The following is a 25554-nucleotide window of genomic DNA, read 5'->3' as shown; positions in this document are numbered from 1 at the left end:
TTGCTGAGGGAGGCTCCGCACTGAGGGAGCGCCACCCTGCGGGAGGCTCCGCGCTTAGGGAGCACCGGCCTGCTGGAGGCTCCTTGCTGAGGGAGCGATGCCCTGCAGGAGGCTCCGTGCTGACGGAGCGCCGCCCTGCGGGAGGCTCTGTGCTGAGGGAGCGTCACCCTGCGGGAGGCTCTGCGCTGAGGGAGCGATGCCCTGCAGGAGGCTCCGTGCTGACGGAGCGCCGCCCTGCGGGAGGCTCCGTGCTGAGGGAGCGTCATCCTGCGGGAGGCTCTGCGCTGAGGGAGCGATGCCCTGCAGGAGGCTCCGTGCTGAGGGAGTGCCGCCCTTCAGGAGGCTCCGTGTTGAGGGAGCGCCGGCCTGCGGGAGGCTCTGCGCTGACAGAGTGCCGCCCTGCGGGAGCTCCGTGCTGAGGGAGCGTCACCCTGCGGGAGGCTCCGCGCTGAGGGAGCGATGCCCTGCAGGAGGCTCCGTGCAGAGGGAGTGCCGGCCTGCGGGAGGCTCTGCGCTGACAGAGTGCCGGCCTGCGGGAGCTCCGTGCTGAGGGAGCGTCACCCTGCGGGAGGCTCCGCGCTGACAGAGCGCCGGCCTGCGGGAGGCTCCGCGCTGAGGGAGCGTCGCCCTGCAGGAGGCTCTGTACTGAGGGAGCGTCGCCCTGCAGGAGGCTCTGTACTGAGGGTGCGCTGACCTACGGGAGGCTCAGTTCTCAGGGAGCGCCGCCCTGCAGGAGGTTCCGTGCTGAGGGAGTGACACCCTGCGGGAGGCTCTGCACTGAGGGAGTGTCACCCTGCGGGAGGCTCCGTGATGAGGGATCGCCGCCCTGTGGGAGGCTCCGTGCTGAGGGAGCGCCGCCATGCGGGAGTCTCCATGATGAGGGAGCGCCGCCATGCGGGAGGCTCCGTGCTGAGGGAGCGCCGCCCTGCAGGAGGCTCCGTGCTGAGGGAGTGTCGCCTTGCGGGAGGCTCTGAACTCAGGGACCGCCCTGCGGGAGGCTCCGTGCTGAGGGACTGCCCTGCGGGAGGCTCTGTACTGAGGGACCGCCCTGCTGGAGGCTCCGTGCTGAGGGAGTGTCGCCCTGCGGGAGGCTCTGTAGTGAGGGAGCGCTGACCTACGGGAGGCTCCATTCTGAGGGAGTGTCGCCCTGCTGGAGGGTCCGTGCTGAGTGAGTGCCCTCTGTGGGAGGGTCCGTGCTGAGGGAGCTCCGCCCTGCGGGAGGCTCCGTGCTGAGGGAGCGCCGCCCTGCGGGAGGCTCCGTGCTGAGGGAGCGCTGCCCTGCGGGAGGCTCGGTGCTGAGGGAGTGTCCCCCTGCGGGAGGCTCCGTGCTGAGGGAGTGTCCCCCTGCGGGAGGCTCCGTGCTGAGGGAGTTACGCCCTGCGGGAGGCTCCGTGCTGAGGGAGCGCCGCCCTGCGGGAGGCTCCGTGCTGAGGGAGTGTCCCCCTGCGGTAGGCTCCGTGCTGAGGGAGTGTCCCCCTGCGGGAGGCTCCGTGCTGAGGGAGTGTCCCCCTGCGGGAGGCTCCGTGCTGAGGGAGTGTCCCCCTGCGGGAGGCTCCGTGCTGAGGGAGCACCGCCCTGCGGGAGGCTCCGTGCTGAGGGAGCGCCGCCCTGCCGGAGGCTCCGTGCTGAGGGAGTGACCCCCTGCGGGAGGCTCCGTGCTGAGGGAGCGCCGACCTGCGGGAGGCTCCGTGCTGAGGGAGTGTCCCCCTGCAGGAGGCTCCGTGCGGAGGGGGCGCCGCCCTGCGGGAGGCTCCGTGCTGAGGGAGTGTCCCACTGCAGGAGGCTCCGTGCTGAGGTAGTGTCCCCCTGCGGGAGGCTCCGTGCTGAGGGAGTGTCCCCCTGCGGGAGGCTCCGTGCTGAGGGAGCGTCCCCCTGCGGGAGGCTCCGTGCTGAGGGAGCGTCCCCCTGCGGGAGGCTCAGTGCTGAGGGAGCGCCGCCCTGCGGGAGGCTCAGTGCTGAGGGAGCGCCGCCCTGCGGGAGGCTCAGTGCTGAGGTAGTGTCCCCCTGCGGGAGGCTCCGTGCTGAGGGAGTGTCCCCCTGCGGGAGGCTCCGTGCTGAGGGAGCGTCCCCCTGCGGGAGGCTCCGTGCTGAGGGAGCGTCCCCCTGCGGGAGGCTCAGTGCTGAGGGAGCGCCGCCCTGCGGGAGGCTCCGTGCTGAGGGAGTGTCCCCCTACAGGAGGCACCGTGCTGAGGGAGAGACCCCCTGCGGGAGGCTCCGTGCTGAGGGAGCGCCGCCCTGCGGGAGGCTCCGTGCTGAGGGAGTGTCCCCCTGCGGGAGACTCCGTGCTGAGGGAGCGCCGCCCTGCGGGAGGCTCCGTGCTGAGGGAGTGTCCCCCTGCGGGAGGCTCCGTGCTGAGGGAGAGACCCCCTGCGGGAGGCTCCGTGCTGAGGGAGTGTCCCCCTGCGGGAGGCTCCGTGCTGAGGTAGCGCTGCCCTGCTGGAGGCTCCGTGCTGAGGGAGCGCCGCCCTGCGGGAGTCTCCGTGCTGACAGTGCGCCGGCCTGCGGGAGTCTCTGTACTGAGGGAGCGTCGCCCTGCAGGAGGCTCTGTACTGAGGGAGCGCCCTGCGGGAGGCTCTGTACTGAGGGTCCGCCCTGCGGGAGGCTCCGTGTTGCGGGACCGCCCTGCGGGAGGCTCCATGCTGAGGGACCGCCCTGCGGGAGGCTCCGTGTTGCGGGACCGCCCTGCGGGAGGCTCTGTACTGAGGGTCCGCCCTGCGGGAGGCTCCGTGCTGAGGGAGTGTCACCCTGCGGGAGGCTCTGTACTGAGGGAGCGCCCTGCGGGAGGCTCTGTACTGAGGGAGCGCCCTGCGGGAGGCTCTGTACTGACGGACCGCCCTGCGGGAGGCTCCGTGCTGAGGGACCGCCCTGCGGGAGGCTCTGTACTGAGGGAGTGTCGCCCTGCGGGAGGCTCTGTACTGAGGGAGCGCCCTGCGGGAGGCTCCGTGTTGCGGGACTGCCCTGCAGGTGGCTCCGTGCTGAGGGAACGCCCGGCGGGAGGCTCCGTGCTGAGGGAGTGTCGCCCGGCGGGAGGCTCCGTGCTGAGGGACCGCCCTGTGGGAGGCTCCGTGCTGAGGGAGTGTCGCCCTGTGGGAGGCTCCGTGCTGAGGGAACGCCCTGCGAGAGGCTCTGTACTGAGGGACCGCCCTGTGGGAGGCTCCGTGCTGAGGGACCGCCCTGCGGGAGGCTCTGTACTGAGGGAGTGTCGCCATGCGGGAGGCTCCGCGCTGACAGTGCGCCGGCCTGCGGGAAGCTCTGTACTGAGGGACCGCCCTGCGGGAGGCTCCGTACTGAGGGACCGCCCTGCGGGAGGCTCCGTGCTGAGGGACCGCCCTGCGGGAGGCTCTGTACTGAGGGAGCGCCGCCCAGCGGGAGGCTCTGTACTGAGGGAGCGCCGCCCTGCGGGAGGCTCCGTGCTGAGGGAGTGTCGCCCTGCGGGAGGCTCTGTACTGAGGGACCGCCCTGCAGGAGGCTCCGTGCTGAGGGACCGCCCTGCAGGAGGCTCCGTGCTGAGGGAGCGCCGCCCTACGGGAGGCTCCGTGATGAGGGAGTGTCGCCCTGCAGGAGGTTCCGTGCTGAGGGAGTGTCACCCTGTGGGAGGCTCCGCGCTGAGGGAGTGTCACCCTGCGGGAGGCTCTGGACTGAGGGAGTGTCGCCCTGCGGGAGGCTCTGGACTGAGGGACCGCCCAGCGGGAGGCTCCGTTCTCAGGGAGCGCCGCCCTGCAGGAGGCTCCGTGCTGAGGGAGTGCCCTCTGTGGGAGGGTCTGTGCTGAAGGAGTGCCCTCTGTGGGAGTGTCGGTGCTGAGGGAGCGCTGCCCTGCGGGAGGGTCCGTGCTGAGTGAGTGCCCTCTGTGGGAGGGTCCGTGCTCAAGGAGTGCCCTCTGTGGGAGGGTCTGTGCTGAGGGAGTGCCCTCTGTGGGAGGGTCCGTGCTGAGGGAGTGCCCTCTGTGGGAGGGTCCGTGCTCAAGGAGTGCCCTCTGTGGGAGGGTCTGTGCTGAGGGAGTGCCCTCAAGGGAGGGTCCGTGCTGAGGGGGCACCGCCCTGCTGGAGGCTCCGTGCTGAGGTAGTGTCCCCCTGCGGGAGGCTCTGTACTGAGGGAGCGTCGCCCTGCGGGAGGCTCCGGGCTGAGGGAGCGCCCTGCAGGTGGCTCCGTGCTGAGGGAGCGCCACCCTGCGGGAGGCTCCGTGCTGAGGGAGTGTCCCCCTGCGGGAGGCTCCGTGCTGAGGAAGTGTCACCCTGTGGGAGGCTCCGTGCTGAGGGAGTGTCCCCCTGCGGGAGGCTCCGTGCTGAGGGAGTGTCACCCTGTGGGAGGCTCCGTGCTGAGGAAGTGTCACCCTGTGGGAGGCTCTGTGCTGAGGGAGTGTCACCCTGCGGGAGGCTCCGTGCTGAGGGAGTGTCACCCTGTGGGAGGCTCTGTGCTGAGGGAGTTCCGCCCTGCAGGGGGCTCTGTACTGAGGGAGCGCCGCCCAGCGGGAGCCTCCGTGCTGAGGGACCGCCCTGCGGGAGGCTCCGTGCTGAGGGAGTGTCCCCCTGCGGGAGGCTCCGTGCTGAGGGAGCGCCACCCTGCGGGAGGCTCCATGCTGAGGGAGCGCCGCCCTGCGGGAGGCTCCGCGCTGAGGGAGTGTCGCCCTGCGGGAGGCTCCGTGCTGAGGGAGTGTCCCCCTGCGGGAGGCTCTGTACTGAGGGAGCGCCGCCCTGCTGGAGGCTCCGCGCTGAGGGAGCGCCACCCTGCGGGAGGCTCCATGCTGAGGGAGCGCCGCCCTGCGGGAGGCTCCGCGCTGAGGGAGTGTCGCCCTGCGGGAGGCTCCGTGCTGAGGGAGTGTCCCCCTGCGGGAGGCTCTGTACTGAGGGAGCGCCGCCCTGCTGGAGGCTCCGCGCTGAGGGAGCGCCGCCCTGCGGGAGGCTCCGCGCTGACAGTGCGCCGGCCTGCGGGAGGCTCCGTGCTGAGGGAGTGTCGCCCTGCGAGAGGCTCTGTACTGAGGGAGCGTCGCCCTGCGGGAGGCTCCATTCTGAGGGAGTGTCGTCCTGCGGGAGGCTCTGTACTGAGGGACCGCCCTGCGGGAGGCTCCGTGCTGAGGGACCGCCCTGCGGGAGGCTCTGTACTGAGGGAGTGTCGTCCTGCGGGAGGCTCTGTACTGAGGGAGTGTCGTCCTGCGGGAGGCTCTGTACTGAGGGAGTGTCGTCCTGCGGGAGGCTCTGTACTGAGGGACCGCCCTGCGGGAGGCTCTGTGCTGAGGGACCACCCTGCGGGAGGCTCTGTACTGAGGGAGTGTCGTCCTGCGGGAGGCTCTGTACTGAGGGAGTGTCGTCCTGCGGGAGGCTCTGTACTGAGGGACCGCCCTGCGGGAGGCTCTGTGCTGAGGGACCACCCTGCGGGAGGCTCTGTACTGAGGGAGTGTCGCCCTGCGGGAGGCTCTGTACTGAGGGAGCGCCCTGCGGGAGGCTCTGTACTGAGGGACCGCCCTGCGGGAGGCTCTGTGCTGAGGGAGTGTCGTCCTGCGGGAGGCTCTGTACTGAGGGACCGCCCTGCGGGAGGCTCTGTGCTGAGGGACCACCCTGCGGGAGGCTCTGTACTGAGGGACCGCCCTGCGGGAGGCTCCGCGCTGAGGGACCGCCTGCTGGAGGCTCCGTGCTGAGGGAGTGTCGTCCTGCGGGAGGCTCTGTACTGAGGGAGCATCGCCCTGCGGGAGGCTCCGCGCTGAGGGACCGCCTGCGGGAGGCTCCGTGCTGAGGGAGTGTCGCCCTGCGGGAGGCTCCGCGCTGAGGGACCGCCTGCGGGAGGCTCCGTGCTGAGGGAGTGTCGCCCAGCGGGAGGCTCCGTGCTGAGGGAGTGTCGCCCAGCGGGAGGCTCTGTACTGAGGGAGTGTCGCCCTGCGGGAGGCTCCGTGCTGAGGGAGTGTCGCCCAGCGGGAGGCTCTGTACTGAGGGAGCGTCGCCCTGCAGGAGGCTCCGTGCTGAGGGACCGCCCTGTGGGAGGCTCCGTGCTGACAGAGTGCCCTCTGTGGGAGTGTCGGTGCTGAGAGAGTGCCACCCTGCTGGAGGGTCCGTGCTGAGTGAGTGCCCTCTGTGGGAGGGTCCGTGCTCAAGGAGTGCCCTCTGTGGGAGGGTCTGTGCTGAGGGAGTGTCCCCCTGCGGGAGGCTCCGTGCTGAGGGAGTGTCACCCTGTGCGAGGCTCCGTGCTGAGGGAGTGTCACCCTGTGGGAGGCTCCGTGCTGAGGAAGTGTCACCCTGTGGGAGGCTCCGTGCTGAGGGAGTGTCACCCTGTGGGAGGCTCCGTGCTGAGGAAGTGTCACCCTGTGGGAGGCTCCGTGCTGAGGGAGTGTCACCCTGTGGGAGGCTCCGTGCTGAGGAAGTGTCACCCTGTGGGAGGCTCTGTGCTGAGGGAGTTCCGCCCTGCAGGGGGCTCTGTACTGAGGGAGCGCCGCCCAGCGGGAGGCTCCGTGCTGAGGGACCGCCCTGCGGGAGGCTCCGTGCTGAGGGAGTGTCCCCCTGCGGGAGGCTCCGTGCTGAGGGAGCGCCACCCTGCGGGAGGCTCCATGCTGAGGGAGCGCCGCCCTGCGGGAGGCTCCGCGCTGAGGGAGTGTCGCCCTGCGGGAGGCTCCGTGCTGAGGGAGTGTCCCCCTGCGGGAGGCTCTGTACTGAGGGAGCGCCGCCCTGCTGGAGGCTCCGCGCTGAGGGAGCGCCACCCTGCGGGAGGCTCCGCGCTGACAGTGCGCCGGCCTGCGGGAGGCTCCGTGCTGAGGGAGTGTCGTCCTGCGGGAGGCTCTGTACTGAGGGACCGCCCTGCGGGAGGCTCCGCGCTGACAGTGCGCCGGCCTGCGGGAGGCTCCGTGCTGAGGGAGTGTCGCCCTGCGGGAGGCTCTGTACTGAGGGAGCGTCGCCCTGCGGGAGGCTCCATTCTGAGGGAGTGTCGTCCTGCGGGAGGCTCTGTACTGAGGGACCGCCCTGCGGGAGGCTCCGTGCTGAGGGACCGCCCTGCGGGAGGCTCTGTACTGAGGGAGTGTCGTCCTGCGGGAGGCTCTGTACTGAGGGAGTGTCGTCCTGCGGGAGGCTCTGTACTGAGGGAGTGTCGTCCTGCGGGAGGCTCTGTACTGAGGGAGCGTCGCCCTGCGGGAGGCTCCATTCTGAGGGAGTGTCGTCCTGCGGGAGGCTCTGTACTGAGGGACCGCCCTGCGGGAGGCTCTGTGCTGAGGGACCACCCTGCGGGAGGCTCTGTACTGAGGGAGTGTCGTCCTGCGGGAGGCTCTGTACTGAGGGAGTGTCGTCCTGCGGGAGGCTCTGTACTGAGGGAGCGTCGCCCTGCGGGAGGCTCCATTCTGAGGGAGTGTCGTCCTGCGGGAGGCTCTGTACTGAGGGAGTGTCGTCCTGCGGGAGGCTCTGTACTGAGGGACCGCCCTGCGGGAGGCTCTGTGCTGAGGGACCACCCTGCGGGAGGCTCTGTACTGAGGGAGTGTCGCCCTGCGGGAGGCTCTGTACTGAGGGAGCGCCCTGCGGGAGGCTCTGTACTGAGGGACCGCCCTGCGGGAGGCTCTGTGCTGAGGGAGTGTCGTCCTGCGGGAGGCTCTGTACTGAGGGACCGCCCTGCGGGAGGCTCTGTGCTGAGGGACCACCCTGCGGGAGGCTCTGTACTGAGGGACCGCCCTGCGGGAGGCTCCGCGCTGAGGGACCGCCTGCTGGAGGCTCCGTGCTGAGGGAGTGTCGTCCTGCGGGAGGCTCTGTACTGAGGGAGCATCGCCCTGCGGGAGGCTCCGCGCTGAGGGACCGCCTGCGGGAGGCTCCGTGCTGAGGGAGTGTCGCCCTGCGGGAGGCTCCGCGCTGAGGGACCGCCTGCGGGAGGCTCCGTGCTGAGGGAGTGTCGCCCAGCGGGAGGCTCCGTGCTGAGGGAGTGTCGCCCAGCGGGAGGCTCTGTACTGAGGGAGTGTCGCCCTGCGGGAGGCTCCGTGCTGAGGGAGTGTCGCCCAGCGGGAGGCTCTGTACTGAGGGAGCGTCGCCCTGCAGGAGGCTCCGTGCTGAGGGACCGCCCTGTGGGAGGCTCCGTGCTGACAGAGTGCCCTCTGTGGGAGTGTCGGTGCTGAGAGAGTGCCACCCTGCTGGAGGGTCCGTGCTGAGTGAGTGCCCTCTGTGGGAGGGTCCGTGCTCAAGGAGTGCCCTCTGTGGGAGGGTCTGTGCTGAAGGAGTGCCCTCTGTGGGAGCCTCCGTGCTGAGGGACCGCCCTGCGGGAGGCTCCATGCTGAGGGAGTGTCCCCCTGCGGGAGGCTCCGTGCTGAGGGAGCGCCACCCTGCGGGAGGCTCCGTGCTGAGGGAGTGTCGCCCTGCGGGAGGCTCCGTGCTGAGGGAGTGTCCCCCTGCGGGAGGCTCTGTACTGAGGGAGCGCCGCCCTGCTGGAGGCTCCGCGCTGAGGGAGCGCCGCCCTGCGGGAGGCTCCGCGTTGACAGTGCGCCGGCCTGCGGGAGGCTCCGTGCTGAGGGAGTGTCGCCCTGCGGGAGGCTCTGTACTGAGAGAGCGTCGCCCTGCGGGAGGCTCCGCGCTGAGGGACCGCCTGCTGGAGGCTCCGTGCTGAGGGAGTGTCCTCTGTGGGAGGGTCCGTGCTCAAGGAGTGCCCTCTGTGGGAGGGTCTGTGCTGAAGGAGTGCCCTCTGTGGGAGGGTCCGTGCTGAGGGGGCACCGCCCTGCTGGAGGCTCCGTGCTGAGGGAGTGTCCCCCTGCGGGAGGCTCCGTGCTGAGGGAGTGTCCCCCTGCAGGAGGCTCCGTGCTGAGGGAGCGCCGCCCTGCGGGAGGCTCCGTGCTGAGGGAGCGTCGCCCTGCAGGAGGCTCCGTGCTGAGGGACCGCCCTGCGGGAGGCTCCGTGCTGAGGGACCGCCCTGCGGGAGGCTCTGTACTGAGGGACCGCCCTGCGGGAGGCTCCGTGTTGCGGGACCGCTCTGCGGGAGGCTCCGTGCTGAGGGAGCGCCGCCCTGCGGGAGGCTCTGTGCTGAGGGAGCGCCGGCCTGCGGGAGGCTCCGCGCTGACAGTGCGCCGGCCTGCGGGAGGCTCCGTGCTGAGGGAGTGTCGCCCTGCGGGAGGCTCTGTACTGAGGGAGCGTCGCCCTGCGGGAGGCTCCGCGCTGAGGGACCGCCTGCGGGAGGCTCCGTGCTGAGGGAGTGTCGCCCTGCGGGAGGCTCTGTACTGAGGGAGCGCCCTGCGGGAGGCTCCGTGCTGAGGGAGTGTCGCCCTGCGGGAGGCTCTGTACTGAGGGAGCGCCCTGCGGGAGGCTCCGGGTTGCGGGTCCGCCCTGCGGGAGGCTCCGCGCTGAGGTACCGCCCTGCGGCAGGCTCCGCGCTGAGGGACCGCCCTGCGGGAGGCTCCGTCCTGAGGGAGCACCGCCCTGCAGGAGGTTCCGTGCTGAGGGAGTGTCACCCTGTGGGAGGCTCCGCGCTGAGGGAGCGCCGCCCTGCAGGAGGTTCCGTGCTGAGGGAGTGTCACCCTGTGCGAGGCTCCGTGCTGACAGAGCGCCGCCCTGCGGGAGGCTCCGTGCTGAGGGAGTGTCACCCTGTGGGAGGCTCCGCGCTGAGGGAGCGCCGCCCTGCAGGAGGTTCCGTACTGAGGGAGTGTCACCCTGTGCGAGGCTCCGTGCTGAGGGAGCGCCGCCCTGCCGGAGGCTCCGTGCTGAGGGAGTGACCCCCTGCGGGAGGCTCCGTGCTGAGGGAGCGCCGACCTGCGGGAGGCTCCGTGCTGAGGGAGTGTCCCCCTGCAGGAGGCTCCGTGCGGAGGGGGCGCCGCCCTGCGGGAGGCTCCGTGCTGAGGGAGTGTCCCACTGCAGGAGGCTCCGTGCTGAGGTAGTGTCCCCCTGCGGGAGGCTCCGTGCTGAGGGAGTGTCCCCCTGCGGGAGGCTCCGTGCTGAGGGAGCGTCCCCCTGCGGGAGGCTCCGTGCTGAGGGAGCGTCCCCCTGCGGGAGGCTCAGTGCTGAGGGAGCGCCGCCCTGCGGGAGGCTCAGTGCTGAGGGAGCGCCGCCCTGCGGGAGGCTCAGTGCTGAGGTAGTGTCCCCCTGCGGGAGGCTCCGTGCTGAGGGAGTGTCCCCCTGCGGGAGGCTCCGTGCTGAGGGAGCGTCCCCCTGCGGGAGGCTCCGTGCTGAGGGAGCGTCCCCCTGCGGGAGGCTCAGTGCTGAGGGAGCGCCGCCCTGCGGGAGGCTCCGTGCTGAGGGAGTGTCCCCCTACAGGAGGCACCGTGCTGAGGGAGAGACCCCCTGCGGGAGGCTCCGTGCTGAGGGAGCGCCGCCCTGCGGGAGGCTCCGTGCTGAGGGAGTGTCCCCCTGCGGGAGACTCCGTGCTGAGGGAGCGCCGCCCTGCGGGAGGCTCCGTGCTGAGGGAGTGTCCCCCTGCGGGAGGCTCCGTGCTGAGGGAGAGACCCCCTGCGGGAGGCTCCGTGCTGAGGGAGTGTCCCCCTGCGGGAGGCTCCGTGCTGAGGGAGCGCTGCCCTGCTGGAGGCTCCGTGCTGAGGGAGCGCCGCCCTGCGGGAGTCTCCGTGCTGACAGTGCGCCGGCCTGCGGGAGTCTCTGTACTGAGGGAGCGTCGCCCTGCAGGAGGCTCTGTACTGAGGGAGCGCCCTGCGGGAGGCTCTGTACTGAGGGTCCGCCCTGCGGGAGGCTCCGTGTTGCGGGACCGCCCTGCGGGAGGCTCCATGCTGAGGGACCGCCCTGCGGGAGGCTCCGTGTTGCGGGACCGCCCTGCGGGAGGCTCTGTACTGAGGGTCCGCCCTGCGGGAGGCTCCGTGCTGAGGGAGTGTCACCCTGCGGGAGGCTCTGTACTGAGGGAGCGCCCTGCGGGAGGCTCTGTACTGAGGGAGCGCCCTGCGGGAGGCTCTGTACTGACGGACCGCCCTGCGGGAGGCTCCGTGCTGAGGGACCGCCCTGCGGGAGGCTCTGTACTGAGGGAGTGTCGCCCTGCGGGAGGCTCTGTACTGAGGGAGCGCCCTGCGGGAGGCTCCGTGTTGCGGGACTGCCCTGCAGGTGGCTCCGTGCTGAGGGAACGCCCGGCGGGAGGCTCCGTGCTGAGGGAGTGTCGCCCGGCGGGAGGCTCCGTGCTGAGGGACCGCCCTGTGGGAGGCTCCGTGCTGAGGGAGTGTCGCCCTGTGGGAGGCTCCGTGCTGAGGGAACGCCCTGCGAGAGGCTCTGTACTGAGGGACCGCCCTGTGGGAGGCTCCGTGCTGAGGGACCGCCCTGCGGGAGGCTCTGTACTGAGGGAGTGTCGCCCTGCGGGAGGCTCCGCGCTGACAGTGCGCCGGCCTGCGGGAAGCTCTGTACTGAGGGACCGCCCTGCGGGAGGCTCCGTACTGAGGGACCGCCCTGCGGGAGGCTCCGTGCTGAGGGACCGCCCTGCGGGAGGCTCTGTACTGAGGGAGCGCCGCCCAGCGGGAGGCTCTGTACTGAGGGAGCGCCGCCCTGCGGGAGGCTCCGTGCTGAGGGAGTGTCGCCCTGCGGGAGGCTCTGTACTGAGGGACCGCCCTGCAGGAGGCTCCGTGCTGAGGGACCGCCCTGCAGGAGGCTCCGTGCTGAGGGAGCGCCGCCCTACGGGAGGCTCCGTGATGAGGGAGTGTCGCCCTGCAGGAGGTTCCGTGCTGAGGGAGTGTCACCCTGTGGGAGGCTCCGCGCTGAGGGAGTGTCACCCTGCGGGAGGCTCTGGACTGAGGGAGTGTCGCCCTGCGGGAGGCTCTGGACTGAGGGACCGCCCAGCGGGAGGCTCCGTTCTCAGGGAGCGCCGCCCTGCAGGAGGCTCCGTGCTGAGGGAGTGCCCTCTGTGGGAGGGTCTGTGCTGAAGGAGTGCCCTCTGTGGGAGTGTCGGTGCTGAGGGAGCGCTGCCCTGCGGGAGGGTCCGTGCTGAGTGAGTGCCCTCTGTGGGAGGGTCCGTGCTCAAGGAGTGCCCTCTGTGGGAGGGTCTGTGCTGAGGGAGTGCCCTCTGTGGGAGGGTCCGTGCTGAGGGAGTGCCCTCTGTGGGAGGGTCCGTGCTCAAGGAGTGCCCTCTGTGGGAGGGTCTGTGCTGAGGGAGTGCCCTCAAGGGAGGGTCCGTGCTGAGGGGGCACCGCCCTGCTGGAGGCTCCGTGCTGAGGTAGTGTCCCCCTGCGGGAGGCTCTGTACTGAGGGAGCGTCGCCCTGCGGGAGGCTCCGGGCTGAGGGAGCGCCCTGCAGGTGGCTCCGTGCTGAGGGAGCGCCACCCTGCGGGAGGCTCCGTGCTGAGGGAGTGTCCCCCTGCGGGAGGCTCCGTGCTGAGGGAGTGTCACCCTGTGCGAGGCTCCGTGCTGAGGGAGTGTCACCCTGTGGGAGGCTCCGTGCTGAGGAAGTGTCACCCTGTGGGAGGCTCCGTGCTGAGGAAGTGTCACCCTGTGGGAGGCTCCGTGCTGAGGAAGTGTCACCCTGTGGGAGGCTCCGTGCTGAGGGAGTTCCGCCCTGCAGGGGGCTCTGTACTGAGGGAGCGCCGCCCAGCGGGAGCCTCCGTGCTGAGGGACCGCCCTGCGGGAGGCTCCGTGCTGAGGGAGTGTCCCCCTGCGGGAGGCTCCGTGCTGAGGGAGCGCCACCCTGCGGGAGGCTCCATGCTGAGGGAGCGCCGCCCTGCGGGAGGCTCCGCGCTGAGGGAGTGTCGCCCTGCGGGAGGCTCCGTGCTGAGGGAGTGTCCCCCTGCGGGAGGCTCTGTACTGAGGGAGCGCCGCCCTGCTGGAGGCTCCGCGCTGAGGGAGCGCCGCCCTGCGGGAGGCTCCGCGCTGACAGTGCGCCGGCCTGCGGGAGGCTCCGTGCTGAGGGAGTGTCGCCCTGCGGGAGGCTCTGTACTGAGGGAGCGTCGCCCTGCGGGAGGCTCCATTCTGAGGGAGTGTCGTCCTGCGGGAGGCTCTGTACTGAGGGACCGCCCTGCGGGAGGCTCCGTGCTGAGGGACCGCCCTGCGGGAGGCTCTGTACTGAGGGAGTGTCGTCCTGCGGGAGGCTCTGTACTGAGGGAGTGTCGTCCTGCGGGAGGCTCTGTACTGAGGGAGTGTCGTCCTGCGGGAGGCTCTGTACTGAGGGACCGCCCTGCGGGAGGCTCTGTGCTGAGGGACCACCCTGCGGGAGGCTCTGTACTGAGGGAGTGTCGTCCTGCGGGAGGCTCTGTACTGAGGGAGTGTCGTCCTGCGGGAGGCTCTGTACTGAGGGACCGCCCTGCGGGAGGCTCTGTGCTGAGGGACCACCCTGCGGGAGGCTCTGTACTGAGGGAGTGTCGCCCTGCGGGAGGCTCTGTACTGAGGGAGCGCCCTGCGGGAGGCTCTGTACTGAGGGACCGCCCTGCGGGAGGCTCTGTGCTGAGGGAGTGTCGTCCTGCGGGAGGCTCTGTACTGAGGGACCGCCCTGCGGGAGGCTCTGTGCTGAGGGACCACCCTGCGGGAGGCTCTGTACTGAGGGACCGCCCTGCGGGAGGCTCCGCGCTGAGGGACCGCCTGCTGGAGGCTCCGTGCTGAGGGAGTGTCGTCCTGCGGGAGGCTCTGTACTGAGGGAGCATCGCCCTGCGGGAGGCTCCGCGCTGAGGGACCGCCTGCGGGAGGCTCCGTGCTGAGGGAGTGTCGCCCTGCGGGAGGCTCCGCGCTGAGGGACCGCCTGCGGGAGGCTCCGTGCTGAGGGAGTGTCGCCCAGCGGGAGGCTCCGTGCTGAGGGAGTGTCGCCCAGCGGGAGGCTCTGTACTGAGGGAGTGTCGCCCTGCGGGAGGCTCCGTGCTGAGGGAGTGTCGCCCAGCGGGAGGCTCTGTACTGAGGGAGCGTCGCCCTGCAGGAGGCTCCGTGCTGAGGGACCGCCCTGTGGGAGGCTCCGTGCTGACAGAGTGCCCTCTGTGGGAGTGTCGGTGCTGAGAGAGTGCCACCCTGCTGGAGGGTCCGTGCTGAGTGAGTGCCCTCTGTGGGAGGGTCCGTGCTCAAGGAGTGCCCTCTGTGGGAGGGTCTGTGCTGAGGGAGTGTCCCCCTGCGGGAGGCTCCGTGCTGAGGGAGTGTCACCCTGTGCGAGGCTCCGTGCTGAGGGAGTGTCACCCTGTGGGAGGCTCCGTGCTGAGGAAGTGTCACCCTGTGGGAGGCTCCGTGCTGAGGGAGTTCCGCCCTGCAGGGGGCTCTGTACTGAGGGAGCGCCGCCCAGCGGGAGCCTCCGTGCTGAGGGACCGCCCTGCGGGAGGCTCCGTGCTGAGGGAGTGTCCCCCTGCGGGAGGCTCCGTGCTGAGGGAGCGCCGCCCTGCGGGAGGCTCCGCGCTGAGGGAGTGTCGCCTTGCGGGAGGCTCCGTGCTGAGGGAGTGTCCCCCTGCGGGAGGCTCTGTACTGAGGGAGCGCCGCCCTGCTGGAGGCTCCGCGCTGAGGGAGCGCCGCCCTGCGGGAGGCTCCGCGCTGACAGTGCGCCGGCCTGCGGGAGGCTCCGTGCTGAGGGAGTGTCGCCCTGCGGGAGGCTCTGTACTGAGGGAGCGTCGCCCTGCGGGAGGCTCCATTCTGAGGGAGTGTCGTCCTGCGGGAGGCTCTGTACTGAGGGACCGCCCTGCGGGAGGCTCCGTGCTGAGGGACCGCCCTGCGGGAGGCTCTGTACTGAGGGAGTGTCGTCCTGCGGGAGGCTCTGTACTGAGGGAGTGTCGTCCTGCGGGAGGCTCTGTACTGAGGGAGTGTCGTCCTGCGGGAGGCTCTGTACTGAGGGACCGCCCTGCGGGAGGCTCTGTGCTGAGGGACCACCCTGCGGGAGGCTCTGTACTGAGGGAGTGTCGTCCTGCGGGAGGCTCTGTACTGAGGGAGTGTCGTCCTGCGGGAGGCTCTGTACTGAGGGACCGCCCTGCGGGAGGCTCTGTGCTGAGGGACCACCCTGCGGGAGGCTCTGTACTGAGGGAGTGTCGCCCTGCGGGAGGCTCTGTACTGAGGGAGCGCCCTGCGGGAGGCTCTGTACTGAGGGACCGCCCTGCGGGAGGCTCTGTGCTGAGGGAGTGTCGTCCTGCGGGAGGCTCTGTACTGAGGGACCGCCCTGCGGGAGGCTCTGTGCTGAGGGACCACCCTGCGGGAGGCTCTGTACTGAGGGACCGCCCTGCGGGAGGCTCCGCGCTGAGGGACCGCCTGCTGGAGGCTCCGTGCTGAGGGAGTGTCGTCCTGCGGGAGGCTCTGTACTGAGGGAGCATCGCCCTGCGGGAGGCTCCGCGCTGAGGGACCGCCTGCGGGAGGCTCCGTGCTGAGGGAGTGTCGCCCTGCGGGAGGCTCCGCGCTGAGGGACCGCCTGCGGGAGGCTCCGTGCTGAGGGAGTGTCGCCCAGCGGGAGGCTCCGTGCTGAGGGAGTGTCGCCCAGCGGGAGGCTCTGTACTGAGGGAGTGTCGCCCTGCGGGAGGCTCCGTGCTGAGGGAGTGTCGCCCAGCGGGAGGCTCTGTACTGAGGGAGCGTCGCCCTGCAGGAGGCTCCGTGCTGAGGGACCGCCCTGTGGGAGGCTCCGTGCTGACAGAGTGCCCTCTGTGGGAGTGTCGGTGCTGAGAGAGTGCCACCCTGCTGGAGGGTCCGTGCTGAGTGAGTGCCCTCTGTGGGAGGGTCCGTGCTCAAGGAGTGCCCTCTGTGGGAGGGTCTGTGCTGAAGGAGTGCCCTCTGTGGGAGGGTCCGTGCTGAGGGGGCACCGCCCTGCTGGAGGCTCCGTGCTGAGGGAGTGTCCCCCTGCGGGAGGCTCCGTGCTGAGGGAGTGTCCCCCTGCAGGAGGCTCCGTGCTGAGGGAGCGCCGCCCTGCGGGAGGCTCCGTGCTGAGGGAGCGTCGCCCTGCAGGAGGCTCCGTGCTGAGGGACCGCCCTGCGGGAGGCTCCATGCTGAGGGACCGCCCTGCGGGAGGCTCTGTACTGAGGGACCGCCCTGCGGGAGGCTCCGTGTTGCGGGACCGCTCTGCGGGAGGCTCCGTGCTGAGGGAGCGCCGCCCTGCGGGAGGCTCTGTGCTGAGGGAGCGCCGGCCTGCGGGAGGCTCCGCGCTGACAGTGCGCCGGCCTGCGGGAGGCTCCGTGCTGAGGGAGTGTCGCCCTGCGGGAGGCTCTGTACTGAGGGAGCGTCGCCCTGCGGGAGGCTCTGTACTGAGGGAGCGTCGCCCTGCGGGAGGCTCCGCGCTGAGGGACCGCCTGCGGGAGGCTCCGTGCTGAGGGAGTGTCGCCCTGCGGGAGGCTCTGTACTGAGGGAGCGCCCTGCGGGAGGCTCCGTGCTGAGGGAGTGTCGCCCTGCGGGAGGCTCTGTACTGAGGGAGCGCCCTGCGGGAGGCTCCGGGTTGCGGGTCCGCCCTGCGGGAGGCTCCGCGCTGAGGTACCGCCCTGCGGCAGGCTCCGCGCTGAGGGACCGCCCTGCGGGAGGCTCCGTCCTGAGGGAGCACCGCCCTGCAGGAGGTTCCGTGCTGAGGGAGTGTCACCCTGTGGGAGGCTCCGCGCTGAGGGAGCACCGCCCTGCAGGAGGTTCCGTGCTGAGGGAGTGTCACCCTGTGCGAGGCTCCGTGCTGACAGAGCGCCGCCCTGCGGGAGGCTCCGTGCTGAGGGAGTGTCACCCTGTGGGAGGCTCCGCGCTGAGGGAGCGCCGCCCTGCAGGAGGTTCCGTACTGAGGGAGTGTCACCCTGTGCGAGGCTCCGTGCTGACAGAGCGCCGCCCTGCGGGAGGCTCCGTGCTGAGGGAGTGTCGCCCTGCAGGAGGCTCTGTGCTGAGGGAGTGTCACCCTGTGGGAGGCTCCGTGCTGAGGGAGTGTCACCCTGTGCGAGGCTCCGTGCTGACAGAGCGCCGCCCTGCGGGAGGCTCCGTGCTGAGTGAGTGCCCTCTGTGGGAGGGTCGGTGCTGAGGGAGTGTCGCCCTGCAGGAGGCTCTGTGCTGAGGGGGTGTCACCCTGTGGGAGGCTCTGTGCTGAGGGAGCGCCGCCCTGCAGGAGGCTCCGTGCTGAGGGAGTGTCACCCTGCGGGAGACTCCGTGCTGAGTGAGTGCCCTCTGTGGGAGGGTCAGGGCTGAGGGAGTGCCCTCTGTGGGAGGGTCTGTGCTGAAGGAGTGCCCTCTGTGGGAGGGTCTGTGCTGAAGGAGTGCCCTCTGTGGGAGGGTCCGTGCTGAGGGAGCGCTGCCCTGCGGGAGGGTCCGTGCTGAGTGAGTGCCCTCTGTGGGAGGGTCAGTGCTGAGGGAGTGCCTTCTGTGGGAGAGTCCGTGCGGAGGGAGTTTCGTCCTGCAGGAGGGTCCGTGCTGAGTGAGTGCCCTCTGTTGGAGGGTCCGTGCTCAAGGAGTGCCCTCTGTGGGAGGGTCTGTGCTGAGGGAGTGCCCTCTGTGGGAGGGTCTGTGCTGAAGGAGTGCCCTCTGTGGGAGGGTCCGTGCTGAGTGAGTGCACTCTGTGGGAGGGTCAGTGCTGAGGGAGTGCCCTCTGTGGGAGGCTCCATGCTGAGGGAGTGTCGCCCTGCGGGAAGCTCCGTGCTGAGGGAGTGTCGCCCTGCGGGAGGCTCCGTGCTGAGGGAGTGTCGCCCTGCGGGAGGATCTGTACTGAGGGAGTGTCACCCTGCGGGAGGCTCCGTGCTGAGGGACCGCCCTGCGGGAGGCTCTGTGTTGCGGGACTGCCCTGCAGGAGGCTCCGTGCTGAGGGACCGCCCTGCAGGAGGCTCTGTGCTGAAGGAGTGTCACCCTGCAGGAGGCTCCGTGCTGAGGGAGTGCCCTCTGCGGGATGGTCTGTGCTGAGTGAATGCCCTCTGTGGGAGGGTCCGTGCTGAGGGAGTGCCCTCTGTGGGAGGGCCCGTGCGGAGGGAGTGCCCTCTGTGGGAGGGTCGGTGCTGAGGGAGTGCCCTCTGTGGGAGGGTCCGTGCTGAGGGAGCGCCGCCCTGCGGGAGGGTCCGTGCTGAGTGAATGCCCTCTGTGGGAGGGTCCGTGCTGAGGGAGCGCCGCCCTGCGGGAGGGTCCGTGCTGAGTGAATGCCCTCTGTGGGAGGGTCCGTGCTGAGGGAGTGCCCTCTGTGGGAGGCTCCATGCTGAGGGAGCACCGCCCTGCTGGAGGCTCCGTGCTGAGGGAGTCACCCTGCGGGAGGCTCAGTGTTGAGGGACCGCCGCCCTGCTTGATGCTCCGCGCTGAGGGACTGCCCTGCGGGAGGCTCCGTGCTGAGGGAGTGTCACCCTGCGGGAGGCTCCGTGCTGAGGGAGCGCTGACCTACGGGAGGCTCCGTGCTGACAGAGCGCCGCCCTGCTGGAGTGTCCGTGATGAGTGAGTGCCCTCTGTGGGAGGGTCCGTGCTGAGGGAGTGCCCTCTGTGGGAGGGTCCGTGCGGAGGGAGTGCCCTCTGTGGGAGGGCCCGTGCGGAGGGAGTGCCCTCTGTGGGAGGGTCGGTGCTGAGGGAGTGCCCTCTGTGGGAGGGTCGGTGCTGAGGGAGTGCCCTCTGTGGGAATCTCCGCACTGAGGGAGCGCCGCCATGCGGGAGGCTCCGTGATGAGGGAGCGCCGCACTGCAGGAGGCTCCGTGCTGAGGGAGTGTCACCCTGTGGGAGGCTCCGTGCTGAGGGAGTGTCACCCTGTGGGAGGCTCCGTGCTGAGGGAGTGTCACCCTGTGGGAGGTTCCATGCTGAGGGAGCGCCACCCTGCGGGACGGTCCGTGCTGAGTGAGTGCCCTCTGTGGGAATCTCCGCACTGAGGGAGCGCCGCCCTGTGGGAGGCTCCGTCCTGAGGGAGCGCCGCCCTGCGGGACGGTCCGTGCTGAGTGAATGCCCTCTGTGGGAAGCTCCGCACTGAGGGATCGCCCTTCTGTCAGGGTGGAGCAGGCGTTACATTTCAGGATGAAGCCCCCCGCCCACCCTCTGCGCTCTTAGGCGGATGTAGAAGAACCAATGCGCAATAGTGGAAGGAGACAATATTCATTGCTCAACAAACACCACCAAGAATAAAATCGCTGGTCTTTCCATCACCTGACTGCTTGCTGCGTGAGACGGGCCTGCTGTAAATCAACCTCAAAAGATAACACTGATTATTAACAGCTTCGGGGCCTTGAGGGCGGGTGGGGGGGGGGTCACGCGAATCGTCTCAGCTTCAAACCACAGCCGCAGCAGCAAGGCAGCAAGACCAGCACGGCAGCAAGGCCAGCACGGCAGCAAGGCAGCAAGGCCAGCACGACAGCAAGGCCAGCACGTCAGCAAGGCCAGCACGTCAGCAAGGCCAGCACGGCAGCAAGGCCAGCACGGCAGCAAGACCAGCACGGCAGCAAGGCCAGCACGGCAGCAAGGCCAGCACGGCAGCAAGGCCAGCACGGCAGCAAGGCCAGCACGGCAGCAAGGCCAGCACGGCAGCAAGACCAGCACGGCAGCAAGGCCAGCACGGCAGCAAGGCCAGCACGGCAGCAAGGCCAGCACGGCAGCAAGGCCAGCACGGCAGCAAGGCCAGCACGGCAGCAAGGCCAGCACGGCAGCAAGACCAGCACGGCAGCAAGGCCAGCACGGCAGCAAGACCAGCACGGCAGCAAGGCCAGCACGGCAGCAAGACCAGCACGGCAGCAAGGCAGCACGGCAGCAAGGCCAGCACGGCAGCAAGGCCAGCACGGCAGCAAGGCCAGCACGGCAGCAAGGCCAGCACGGCAGCAAGGCCAGCACGGCAGCAAGGCCAGCACGGCAGCAAGGCCAGCACGGCAGCAAGACCAGCACGGCAGCAAGGCCAGCACGGCAGCAAGGCCAGCACGGCAGCAAGGCCAGCACGGCAGCAAGACCAGCACGGCAGCAAGACAGCAAGGCCAGCACGGCAGCAAGACCAGCACGGCAGCAAGGCCAGCACGGCAGCAAGGCCAGCACGGCAGCAAGACCAGCACGGCAGCAAGACAGCAAGGCCAGCACGGCAGCAAGGCCAGCACGGCAGCAAGGCCAGCACGGCAGCAAGACCAGCACGGCAGCAAGACAGCAAGGCCAGCACGGCAGCAAGGCCAGCACGGCAGCAAGGCCAGCACGGCAGCAAGACCAGCACGGCAGCAAGACAGCAAGGCCAGCACGGCAGCAAGGCCAGCACGGCAGCAAGGCCAGCACGACAGCAAGACCAGCACGGCAGCAAGGCCAGCACGGCAGCAAGACCAGCACGGCAGCAAGGCCAGCACGGCAGCAAGGCCAGCACGGCAGCAAGGCCAGCACGGCAGCAAGGCCAGCACGGCAGCAAGGCCAGCACGGCAGCAAGACCAGCACGGCAGCAAGGCCAGCACGGCAGCAAGGCCAGCACGGCAGCAAGACCAGCACGGCAGCAAGGCCAGCACGGCAGCAAGACCAGCACGGCAGCAAGACCAGCACGGCAGCAAGGCCAGCACGGCAGCAAGGCCAGCACGGCAGCAAGACAGCAAGGCCAGCACGGCAGCAAGACCAGCACGGCAGCAAGGCCAGCACGGCAGCAAGGCCAGCACGGCAGCAAGACCAGCACGGCAGCAAGACCAGCACGGCAGCAAGGCCAGCACGGCAGCAAGACCAGCACGGCAGCAAGGCAGCAAGGCCAGCACGGCAGCAAGGCAGCAAGGCCAGCACGGCAGCAAGGCCAGCACGGCAGCAAGACCAGCACGGCAGCAAGACAGCAAGGCCAGCACGGCAGCAAGACCAGCACGGCAGCAAGGCCAGCACGGCAGCAAGGCCAGCACGGCAGCAAGACCAGCACGGCAGCAAGACAGCAAGGCCAGCACGGCAGCAAGACCAGCACGGCAGCAAGGCCAGCACGGCAGCAAGACCAGCACGGCAGCAAGACAGCAAGACCAGCACGGCAGCAAGGCCAGCACGGCAGCAAGGCCAGCACGGCAGCAAGACAGCAAGGCCAGCACGGCAGCAAGACCAGCACGGCAGCAAGGCCAGCACGGCAGCAAGACCAGCACGGCAGCAAGACAGCAAGGCCAGCACGGCAGCAAGACCAGCACGGCAGCAAGGCCAGCACGGCAGCAAGGCCAGCACGGCAGCAAGGCCAGCACGGCAGCAAGACCAGCACGGCAGCAAGACAGCAAGGCCAGCACGGCAGCAAGGCCAGCACGGCAGCAAGGCCAGCACGGCAGCAAGACCAGCACGGCAGCAAGACCAGCACGGCAGCAAGGCCAGCACGGCAGCAAGGCCAGCACGGCAGCAAGGCCAGCACGACAGCAAGGCCAGCACGGCAGCAAGGCCAGCACGGCAGCAAGGCCAGCACGACAGCAAGGCCAGCACGGCAGCAAGACCAGCACGGCAGCAAGGCCAGCACGGCAGCAAGGCCAGCACGGCAGCAAGACAGCAAGGCCAGCACGGCAGCAAGGTCAGCTTGCACAACAAGGCTGAGGCAGGCTTGCCTCGCTGAATGTCACGGCGGTGCAGGGTGACAGGGGTTAGCCAACAATGCAGTCACGCCAGCCTGGGTGCAGAGCGAGATCTGTGAGATTGAGGGAGCGGTTTCACCCAATGCTGGCTCAGAACTCAGCTCGAGAGGCCACACAGAGGGGTGGGGGTGGGGGTAAGAGAAACCAGAGCAAAGGTTTCAAATCTGAACTGACCCTACCCCAAATCCTGTCCATTCATTGTCGTTGTCTGTAGACAAGTTACGGTGAAGAATGAGGCCCTCTGCCCCTCGCATCTGTGCTGCTAACCCCTCCTTCCAGCACCGCCGCAGCCTTTCGGAGGTTGCAGCAATAAAACCATAGAATTCCTCCAATGCAGGAGGAGGCCATTTGGCCCATCGAGTCTGCGCCGACCCTCGGAAACAGCTCTTTACCCAGGCCCACTGCCCCACCCTATCGCGTAACCTCACCTAACCTGCACATCTTTGGACTGCGGGAGGAAACCGGAGCACCCGGAGGAAACCCACGCAGACACGGGGAGAACGTGCAGACTCTGCACAGAGAGTGACCCAAGCCAGGAATCTAACCCTGGATACTGGCGGTGAGGCAGCAGTGCTAACCACTGTGCTACCGTGCAGCCCTTAGATGAATTGAGTGAGGGCGCCTTCCTCCAGCACCAAATCAGACAATGAATTCCAGATGCCCAGCACTCTCTGGGTGAAGAGGTTTGTACTCATGCCCCTTCTAATCCTTCCAATCACCCTAAATCTGTGCCCCCACCCCCCAAATGCTAATTGACATGGTCATATGGGAGGAAACAGATCTCTCTTGGCTCCCTGCAGCTTGACGTCTCATAACCTCAGTTAAGTTACCTCAGCTCTGCCCTCCCCAATCTCTCCTCATCGCTGCAATTTTCCAGCCCGGCTAACATTCTCCTCTGCTCTCTCCCGCCAGAGCAAGTCTTTCTCTGTCATGGAACTGTGCACAATACTCCAACTGTGGCCAAACTGGCATGGGATTCCAGTCTGCACCTCTATCGGGAGTTGTTTCGGGCCTATGTTCGCCTTGTTGCTATGGCGACACACCTACCTGATTGGATGGAGCGGATGACATTGTCTCCATCCTGGACAAATGAGACGAGCGCAGTCATCACCCCCATGGTGGACGAGAGCGCCTCCTCGTTGCCGTAGCGCGAGTAGATGGGCTTCCCCGCCTCGCTCAGCACAAAGACATGCTTGCGGTGCGCTCTCCAGCTGTCCGCCGTCACGTCCTCGTTCCGGTGGGAGGGAGCGGTGGGCGGTCCTGGCCCCTCCAGGTCCACCTGCTCCAGCGACCCTCCGGGGAAGGCCGGGGACCCCAGGAACTCGCCGGAATCTTCCGTGGCGTTGCCTGCCGAGCCCGAGTCAGAGAGGTCCTTCTCGCTGCCCTCGTCCTCGGGTATGTCGCCGTGCTGACTGAGGTCGCTGCCCGGACACAGGGCACCCGCATCTGGAGGAACAGAAACACAACCAGCTCGAGGGGAATCAAAATGCCGAACACCGATCCCTGGCAACCGCCTAACGCATTGATGGGCAACCTGGGCTAGTGAGTGGGCCGCATGATTGGCCCTCCTTATCTCAATGGGCCACAAGACTGAAATTGGGCTTGTTAGAACATAGAACATACAGTGCAGAAGGAGGCCATTCGGCCCATCGAGTCTGCACCGACCCACTTAAGCCATCACTTCCACCCTATCCCCATAACCCAATAACCCCTCCTAACCTTTTTTGGACACGAAGGGCAATTTATCACGGCCAATCCACCTAACCTGCACGTCTTTGGACTGTGGGAGGAAACCGGAGCACCCGGAGGACACCCACGCACACAGGGGGAGAACGTGCAGACTCCGCACAGACTGTGACACAAGCCGGGAATCGAACCTGGGACCCTGGCGTTGTGAAGCCACAGAGCTAGCCACGTGTGTTACCGTGTTCACTAACCATGACCCCATGACTAAGATCAAATAGATTTAACACATGCCGAATATTTTGCGTTGAGTTGTAGAAAATGCTTAATCATTTATATATTAATAGAACCATCGTCAACTTCCAGTGACGATACGTAGGTGGAGGTCGCATGTTGGTAGCGGCCTCGGATTTTAGCCTTTTTCGCCCGATTTCTGAGGAGAATTTGCATGGAAACCTGTGCCAATTGAAAGCTGGTTATGGAAGGATGTTTGGAAACCAAGGAAGGAATTTTGTGAAGAAAGGTGCGAGCGCTAGTCCGCTGGTAGGCTCGTGCTCAGCGAGGAGTGTTCTGGGAAGTAAGACTTCATAGAATTTCATAGAATTTACAGTGCAGAAGGAGGCCATTCGGCCCATCGAGTCTGCACCGGCTCTTGGAAAGAGCACCCTACCCAAGCCCACACCTCCACCCTATCCCCGTAACCAGTAACCCCACCCAACACTAAGGGCAATTTTGGACCCTAAGATCAATTTATCATGGCCAATCCACCTAACCTGCACATCTTTGGACTGTGGGAGGAAACCGGAGCACCCGGAGGAAACCCACGCACACACGGGCAGCACGGTAGCATTGTGGATAGCACAATTGCTTCACAGCTCCAGGGTCCCAGGTTCGATTCCGGCTTGGGTCACTGTCTGTGTGGAGTCTGCACATCCTCCCAGTGTGTGCGTGGGTTTCCTCCGGGTGCTCCGGTTTCCTCCCACAGTCCAAAGATGTGCAGGTTAGGTGGATTGGCCATGATAAATTGCCCTTAGTGTCCAAAATTGCCCTTAGTGTTGGGTGGGGTTACTGGGTTATGGGGATAGGGTGGCGGTGTTGACCTTGGGTAGGGTGCTCTTTCCAAGAGCTGGTGCAGACTCGATGGGCCGAATGGCCTCCTTCTGCACTGTAAATTCTATGAAATGTGCAGACTCCGCACCGACAGTGACCCAAGCCGTAATCGAACCTGGGACCCTGGAGCGGTGAAGCAAATGTGCTAACCACAATGCTAGGTGCTGTCCTAAATGGCGGAGAGGAGCTCTCCGGGGAGGGTGATGTTGGGAACACTGGCAATGATGGGGATGTTTGGTGACGTCGGGAACGCTGGCAATGATGGGAACGCAGGCAGAGGGGATACCGGCTTAGTTTGAGAAGCAGTTCAGCAAACGTTTTGAGCAGCGGGGGGAATGCTGGAGGGTCTCAGACTCGTTGGCTCCAATAAAGGAGGCGATTGGGAAGATGTCGGAGACAGTGCGGGAGCATGGTGAGGTGTTGAAGGGAGTGGGAGCAGCGTTCGAGGCACAGTGACCACCTCGCATCTCTGGAAACTGAGCTGTCAAAGGTGGAGGACAGTAACAAGGGTGTGAGAGCAAAGGTCGAGGAGCTGGAAGGCAGGTCCTGGCGGCTGAACTGAAGGATCGTGGGGCGGCCCGAGGGGGTGAAGGGGCCCGAGGACGACAGAGTGCTATTCGACAATGTTTGAGAAGCCGTTGGGGGAGGGGGACAAAGCCACCCTTTCCCCAACCCCCCTTCAAGATGGATACGGCCCAACAAAAGAACAAAGAAATGTACAGCACAGGAACAGGCCCTTCGGCCCTCCAAGCCCGTGCCGACCATGCTGCCCGTCTAAACTACAATCTTCTACACTTCCTGGGTCCGTATCCCTCTATTCCCATCCTATTCATGTATTTGTCAAGATGCCCCTTAAATGTCACTATCGTCCCTGCTTCCACCACCTCCCCCGGTAGCGAGTTCCAGGCACCCACTACCCTCTGTGTAAAAAAACTTGCCTCGTACATCTACTCTAAACCTTGCCCCTCTCACCTTAAACCTATGCCCCTTAGTAATTGACCCCTCTACCCTGGGGAAAAGCCTCTGATGTCCACCGTCTATGCCCCTCATAATTTTGTGGACCTCTATCAGGTCGCCCCTCAACCTCCGTTGTTCCAGTGAGAACAAACCAAGTTTATTCAACCGCCCCTCATAGCTTATGCCCTCCATACCAGGCAACATTCTGGTAAATCTCTTCTGCACCCTCTCTAAAGCCTCCACATCCTTCTGGTAGTGTGGCGACCAGAATTGAACACTATACTCCAAGTGTGGCCTAACTAAGGTTCTATACAGCTGCAACATGACTTGCCAATTCTTATACTCAATGCCCCGGCCAATGAAGGCAAGCATGCCGTATGCCTTCTTGACTACCTTCTCCACCTGTGTTGCCCCTTTCAATGACCCTGTCGACCTGTACTCCTAGATCTCTTTGACTTTCAATACTCTTGAGGGTTCTACCATTCACTGTATATTCCCTACCTGCATTAGACCTTCCAAAATGCATGACCTCACATTTGTAAGTCGAAGCCATG

At 67.5% G+C, this 25554-nt stretch overlaps 1 protein-coding gene across 3 annotated transcripts in view; it reads right to left on the bottom strand.

The window, feature by feature from the left end:
- Positions 1-25554, bottom strand: part of LOC140398978 (vacuolar fusion protein MON1 homolog B-like) — a 79365-nt gene that overhangs the window by 23378 nt on the left and 30433 nt on the right. For 2 of the 3 annotated variants that reach the window (XM_072487998.1, XM_072488000.1), the window contains one exon: positions 22298-22720. In XM_072487998.1, coding sequence (XP_072344099.1) covers positions 22298-22720 — 423 coding nt within the window. The remainder of the gene's footprint in view (positions 1-22297; positions 22721-25554) is intronic. The other variant, XM_072487999.1, reaches the window with a different exon arrangement.

This window comes from Scyliorhinus torazame, chromosome 22, assembly GCF_047496885.1.
Source record: "Scyliorhinus torazame isolate Kashiwa2021f chromosome 22, sScyTor2.1, whole genome shotgun sequence".
Lineage (NCBI taxonomy): Eukaryota > Metazoa > Chordata > Chondrichthyes > Carcharhiniformes > Scyliorhinidae > Scyliorhinus > Scyliorhinus torazame.
Note: the sequence above shows the minus strand (reverse complement) of the source record. Positions and strands in the feature narration are given on the sequence as shown.